General features: G+C 35.7%; 1 protein-coding gene across 2 annotated transcripts in view; it reads left to right on the plus strand.

The window, feature by feature from the left end:
* NUP54 (nucleoporin 54) overlaps nt 1-7,173 on the plus strand; it is a 34,234-nt gene that overhangs the window by 14,795 nt on the left and 12,266 nt on the right. For both annotated transcript variants that reach the window (XM_017876566.1, XM_017876565.1), the window contains 4 exons: nt 321-508; nt 1,925-2,121; nt 3,712-3,766; nt 4,232-4,325. In XM_017876566.1, the coding sequence (XP_017732055.1) occupies nt 321-508; nt 1,925-2,121; nt 3,712-3,766; nt 4,232-4,325 (534 nt within the window). The remainder of the gene's footprint in view (nt 1-320; nt 509-1,924; nt 2,122-3,711; nt 3,767-4,231; nt 4,326-7,173) is intronic.

Here is a 7,173-nt window from a genome sequence, read left to right on the forward strand (position 1 = left end):
CCGTCTCAAAAAAAAAAAAAAAAGAAAACAACCAACAATAATGAATATCAAAATTTTTTAGGGGAGAAAGCTCTTTAGTTACTCTCTCAAAGGGGAAATTTTAATCTTACTTATAGATTAATGTTATTCCTGGGTAAAATAGTTTTTCTTTATAGTTTTGTGACCTCCTAGGGCACAAAATGGTGGGAAGAATCATTATTCCCATAATTACCAGACGTTAAGTTGTTTTTCCATTTTAGCAGATATTAAGCTGTTAATATTAAACACTTGATTTAAGACCTGTACATATTTTTTATATTGTTTATTTTGTCATTCCACAGGCAGTAGGTTATAGTTGCATGCCCAGTAATAAAGATGAAGATGGGCTAGTGGTTTTAGTTTTCAACAAAAAAGAAACAGAGATTCGAAGCCAACAACAGCAGTTGGTGGAATCATTGCATAAAGTTTTGGGAGGAAACCAGACCCTTACTGTAAATGTAGAGGGCACTAAAACATTGCCAGATGATCAGTAAGTATACATAAATATACTGTTTATTTCTGTGTATTTATTTCTGGTCCTAAGGGAGTGATCAATAATGTTTTCGTTGCTAAAGCACAAATTAAATCTCAGAGCAGAATGCCTTTTCTCAGGTAGTGATTATTCAGTATTTATAAAACATTTATTTAAAAGCTTTTTTAAAATTTGGATTTTTTAACTTATTAGATGCTAATAATTTTATAGATTTTCATTCAGGCCAGGAAGGGACCATTTGTCATAGATGTGTGCAAATTGAGGGCCATGAAGATGTTATTGAAAAATGTTATTAACTGATTACTGTTCATGTTCACTCATGGATAGATATTATTGCTTTACTTCCCTTGACCTAAGTATAATTCTCAGTGTTAGTGGCAAGACATTTATTTTAGGATATTTGGAGGAATGGTTCTTAATGAGATGCAATAATTAGATTTTACTCGTGGTCATAATTGCAGAGAACCCATAAATTTCAACAGAATTTTCTATATAAATAACATTTACATAGGATTTTGCAGCTAAGCAAACGGCTTTATAAATATGATCTTATTGGCCGGGCATGGTGGCTCATGCCTGTAGTCCCAGCACTTTGGGAGGCCGAGACGGGCAGATCACGAGGTTGGGAGATCGAGACCATCCTGGCTAACAGGGTGAAACCCCGTCTCTACTAAAAATACAAAAAAATTAGCTGGGCGTGGTGGCGGGAGCCTGTAGTCCCAGCTACTCGGGAGGCTGAGGCAGGACAATGGCGTGAGCCGAGATTGCGCCACTGCACTCCGGCCTGGGCGACAGAGCGAGACTCCGTCTCAAAAAAAAAAAAAAAAACCCAAATATTATCTTATTTACCTGGTTCATTTTAACTTTATCATTTAGGTTGATTTGTAAATGAACATTACATTAAGTAAAACTTTTTTATTTTCCAAGATTTAAGAAGAAAACAGTTGGGCACAGCAGATCATCATACCTGTAATCCCAGAACTTTGGGAGGTCAAGGTGGGAGGATTGCTTGAGACCAGGAGTTTGAGACTAGCCTAGGCAACATAGCGAATGTTCATCTCTCAAAAAAATTAAAAAATATATATAATACATATATATTTATGTATATACACACACGTAAGCTAAACAGCGGGTGTGTGACTACTGTACTCTCAGTTACTTGGAGGCTGAGGTGGGAGGATTGCTTGAGCCTGGGACATTGAGGCTGCAGTGATCACGCCACTGCACTCCAGCCTGGGCACCAGAGCAAACCTTGCTCCAAAAAAAAAAAAAGGAAACATTTTAATCGCCTCCTAAAATAACCATGTCTGAATTCAACTTACACTCTTCTGAAATCACATGCTATGATATGCTGAGGTTTGTGGCTATGAGTTTTGTGCTCCGTATTTTATAAATTCGTTATTCTTCCTTCAGGACAGAAGTTGTTATTTATGTTGTTGAGCGTTCACCAAATGGTACTTCAAGAAGAGTTCCAGCTACAACGCTATATGCCCATTTTGAACAAGCCAATATAAAAACACAATTGCAGCAACTTGGTGTAACCCTTTCTATGACTAGAACAGAACTTTCTCCTGCACAGATCAAACAGCTTTTACAGAATCCTCCTGCTGGTATGTTTCTAGAATCACAGAGTTCAAAAAAAAAGAAAGATTTAGAACTAAACACTCCCCCTATTTCAGAGGTGTTGGTTGGTTATTAATGTTAATAAAATTAGTATCATCTTATCACATATCTACTTATTTGGGAAATAGTTTTGAATATTTGTATTCATGTAGTTTTTTATTATATAGCTAATATGTATGTATTAAAATAGAAATTTTGAGAAATAGTGAACTGAAGACAAATAGTCCATAATCCATCTAACCGAAGGTAATTTACTAGTAAAATTTTGGCTTTTTTCTAGCTTATCTCATATTCATTGAATATTCAAGTAAAACCTGAATGTGTTCTCACTGTAAAATATTCTGGATGGCATAACTAGATTGACTGTGATAGATTACCTTTAGTTCCTTTCCGCAGAAGTAACTACTATCAATTTATGGTACTCTGTTTATTCCTTTATCTGTGATTTGAAATGTAAGCATATTTACATGTAGATCTTTTAAAAAAGGATTCTGTATATATGTCTGCAGCTTGCGTTTTCACTTATAGTATTTCTTAGTACTTTTCATGTCAGTACATGAAGATAAATCTTACTGTATTTAAACATTGCATAGTATTCCATGGATACACCTTTACTTAACACCTCTAAGTTGTTTTCTATCTTTTTACTATTACAAACTATGCAGTAATTAACAACATCCTTGTAAACATGTCTTAAAACACATTGGTATATATTTCTTTTTTTTTTTTTTTTTTTTTTATTTTTTTTTTTTTTTTTGAGACGGAGTCTCGCTCTGTCGGCCCAGGCTAGGAGTGCAGTGGCCGGATCTCAGCTCACTGCAAGCTCCGCTTCCGGTTTACGCCATTCTCCTGCCTCAGCCTCCCGAGTAGCTGGGACTACAGGCGCCTGCCACCTCGCCGGCTAGTTTTTTTTGTATTTTTTTAGTAGGAGACGGGGTTTCATTTCACCGTGTTAGCCAGGATGGCTCGTCTCCTGACCCTCGTGATCCACCACCACCCCGAAAATATCGGCTCAAAGTGCTGGGGATTACAGGCTTGAGCCACCACGCCCGGCCTAAAACACATTGGTATATATTTCTTTGGAATAGATCTCTGGTAATAAAATTTTTGAGTCAATATTATGTATGTTAGATACTGCCAAATTGCCCTCCAGGGAAAGTTCTACCATTTACATTCATAACAGGAATGTTATTTTTCTGGCCACTGATGGCAAATAATTAATTTAAAATTAATACTCATTTTAATGTTTATTGGCTACATTTGTATTTTTTGTGAGTTACCTATTTGTGTCCTTTGCCCATTTTCTAGATTTTTTTTGTCTTCTTTTTTGATGTTTAGGAACTCTTTCTATATTCTGGAGGTTAATCTGTTATCCTATAGGTTATAGATACTTCCTTTCAATCTGTACTTTTTTTGAGCTTTATTTATTCTGCAAAATTTGTATTTTACCATGATCATATTTGACAGTCACTTTTCATTATAGCTTCTGGGTTTAGGGTCTTTAGGAAAGCCTTTGTCATACACATATTATAAAAATAGAAAATTGTTTTAGAAAAAATATTTTTTATTTGTGGTAGGTGTTGATCCTATTATCTGGGAACAGGCCAAGGTAGATAACCCTGATTCTGAAAAGTAAGTATGTCTTCATCTTGTTTCATTTAAGAACTAATATTTGCTACTAGGAAAGCATACATATGAGCTATTAATTATAATTCTTACATATAAGAGAAGTTTATTTTCATTTTCATGGTCTTTAAAAAATATTAATTATAGTCCAGCTAAAGCTTCAGCTAAAACAAAAAGGAGAAAAAAGATTATAGTAAGGCAGCATAGCATAGTGAGAACTAGGAGTGGAAAAATCTAATTGTATTTGCATTTAATAATGTAATGTTTTGACTGAACTGTTTTTCCTCATTTGTAAAATAGGGAGGTTGAATAAAAACTCTTTGGTGTAACATGGTTATCTCATAGTCATAGATCTGCCTTAGAGCCTTAGAAAGTTGATGTAAAATTACATGAATGTTATTAAAACCTTAACTTCTTGTATTTTGTAGTAATGGGCTTAAAATCTGAAAATTGTTCACTGCGTTTCTTCAGGTTAATTCCTGTACCAATGGTGGGTTTTAAGGAACTTCTCCGAAGACTGAAGGTTCAAGATCAGATGACTAAGCAGCATCAAACCAGATTAGATGTAAGCATTTAGCTTTTCATTCCCTGGCCCTGGAAGTAGGGAAAGGGATTATAGCCATTTATTTATTTTTAACATATGTGCTACTATTTTATCTTAATCAGGAAACAATGTAGCATACACTGCAAATTAATAATTATAGTTTTATGCAACTACCTTCTTTATGATAGAAGTCCCCAAATCATGAGTCTGATTTGATATGATAATGAATTTAGAATTCTTGGCTTAGTAGATTAATTAGACTGGCATTTCCAGTTTCAGCCAGGGATTGCATATTATTATTTATGGGGCCTTATGAAAATGAAGGTTATAATTAAGTTTTTTTGTGTTGACATATAATTGTCTTGTTATATTATTGTATATTGATGAAGCAAATTTAAAATTACTTAATGCTTAAATATACTTAATATTTTATTTCATAAAGTAGACTTTTCTAGGAGGCCAGGGTGGGTGGATCACTTGAGATCAGGAGTTTAAGAGAAGCCTGGCTGACATGGTGAAATCTGGTCTCTACTAAAAAATACAAAAATTAGCTGGGTGTCATGGTGCATGCCTGTAATGCCAGCAACTTGGGAGGCTGAGGCATGAGAATTGCTTGAACCCAGGAGGCAGAGGTTACAGTGAACAGAAATCGTGCCACTGCACTCCAGTCTGGGCGACAGAGTGAGACTCCTCAAAAAAAAAAGACTTTCATAATTAAATACTTAAAGATTCTTAAAGGTCAGAGAAATTTGTATGATTTCAATTCTTTTAACTGTGCTAAGGTTTTTTTTGTTTGTTTGTGTGTTTTGTTTTTTGAGACGGAGTCTCTCTCTGTTGCCCAGGCTAGAGTGCAGTGGCACAATCTGGGCTCACTGCAAGCCCCGCCTCCCAGGTTCACGCCATTCTCCTGCCTCAGCCTCCCGAGTAACTGGGACCGCCACCACACCCAGCTAATTTTTTTGTATTTTTAGTAGAGACGGGGTTTCACCGTATTAGCCAGGGTGGTCTCGATGTCCTGACCTCGTGATCTGCCCGCCTCAGCCTCCCAAAGTTCTGGGATTACAGGCGTGAGCCACTGCGCCCGGCCAACTTTACTAAGGCTTTATAACCCAGGAGCCTATGAAAATAATGTGTGTTCTGCAATTCTTAGGTGATGTTTTCTATTAATGTCAGTGAGATCCAGTTGGTTGATAACATTTCTGTTCTGTATTCTTGTTGATTTTTCTGCCTGCTAGTTTGAGAAGAGTTGAAATTCACAGCTACACTTACGGATTTATGTTTTTCTCCTTTCATTTCTCAGTTTTTGCTTCATGTATTAATAGTTTGAAGGGCTGTTGTTATATAGGATTGTTGTGTTTTCTTGGCAAATTTACCTTTTATTATTATATCATATCCCTCTTAATCCCTGGTAAATTTTATATCTTCTCTAATGACTTTCTTTTATTATTATTTTTAATTGATACATAACTACATATTTATGGGGCATATTGTGATAATTCAATACATGGATGCAGTGTGTAATGATCAAATGGGGTAATTAGCATATCCATTACCCCATTCATTTATCATTTGTTGGTATCATTGAAAATTCACTCCTATAGCTATTTGAAATACAATAAATGGTTATGATTTATAGTTACCTATTGCCCTGTAGAACACTGGAACTTAATCCTCCTATCCAGCTGTACTTTGTGTCTGTTAAGCAACCTTTGGCAATTCCCTACTCCTACTCTTTCTCCACCTCTAGTAGCTCCTATTCTATTCTCTACTTCTACGAAATCAACTTTTTTTTAGCTTCCACATATGAGTGAGAACATGCAGAATTTATCTTTCTGTGCGTGGCTTATTTCACTTAACAAAATGTCTTCCAAGTTCATCTGTGTTGCGGCAAATGGTAACACTTCGTTCTTTTTCATGATTAAATAGTATTCTATTGTATGTGTATATATGTGTACACATACACACCATGTTTTCTTTATCCATTCATCTGTTCATGGACACTTACTCAAGACACTCTGAAGTCTTTGTCTGATGTTAACATAGCCACGCTACCTTTTTTTAAATAAAAAGTGTTTGTATGGCATACCTTTGTCCATCTTTTTGCTTTTAACCTAGGTATATTGTTATATTTGAAGTGAGACTCTTGTAGACGGCATAAAGTTTGGATTTAGTCCTACCATTATTTGTTTTGTGTTTGCAGCCTCTGTTTTGATTCCTGTTTCCGTTTTCTGCTTTCTTTTGGGTTATTTGAACTTTTTTTTTTTTTTTTTTTTTTTCATTTCCTTTTAATCTATTATTTCAAGTCTTAGAGCAGTACTTCTTAGTAGTGGCTTATGGTGGTGGTGGTGATTTTGTCTCCCAAAGCACGTTTGGCAGTGTCTAGAGACTCTTGGTTGGGGAGTGCTACAGGCATCTAATGTGTAGAGGCCCAGATGCTGCACACAGTCTACAGTGTACAGAACAGTACTCCCACAACAAGTAATTACCCAACATTAATAGTGCTGAAGTTGAGAAACCTTTCTCTAGGTAATACGATGTATCTCCTGCCACTAGAACTAGCAGACTTCTCTTGGAGCTCCCTTTCAGCATTTATGCTCATTTCCAGGTTTGAGGCTGGGTTGAAACCAGACTAGGGATGCCTGAGGGGAAAAATGGGTAAACTCACCACAAGTTCAGTGGTACTTTAAATTCCTATCTTCCCTGATCTTCCTGCCAGAGTCCTCAGATGGCTGCCCCATGTATTCCATCTCAGTTTTATAGCTGTATTAAATGGGAAGATTGGGGTTGTACTTAGTTCATCTTGTCCAGGATTTAACATTGTAAATATCTTCTTTTCTTTTCTTTTTTTTTTTTTTTTTTTTTTTTTTTT

The sequence above is a fragment of the Rhinopithecus bieti genome, unplaced genomic scaffold (genome assembly GCF_001698545.2).
Source record: "Rhinopithecus bieti isolate Rb0 unplaced genomic scaffold, ASM169854v2 scaffold_8675, whole genome shotgun sequence".
NCBI lineage: Eukaryota > Metazoa > Chordata > Mammalia > Primates > Cercopithecidae > Rhinopithecus > Rhinopithecus bieti.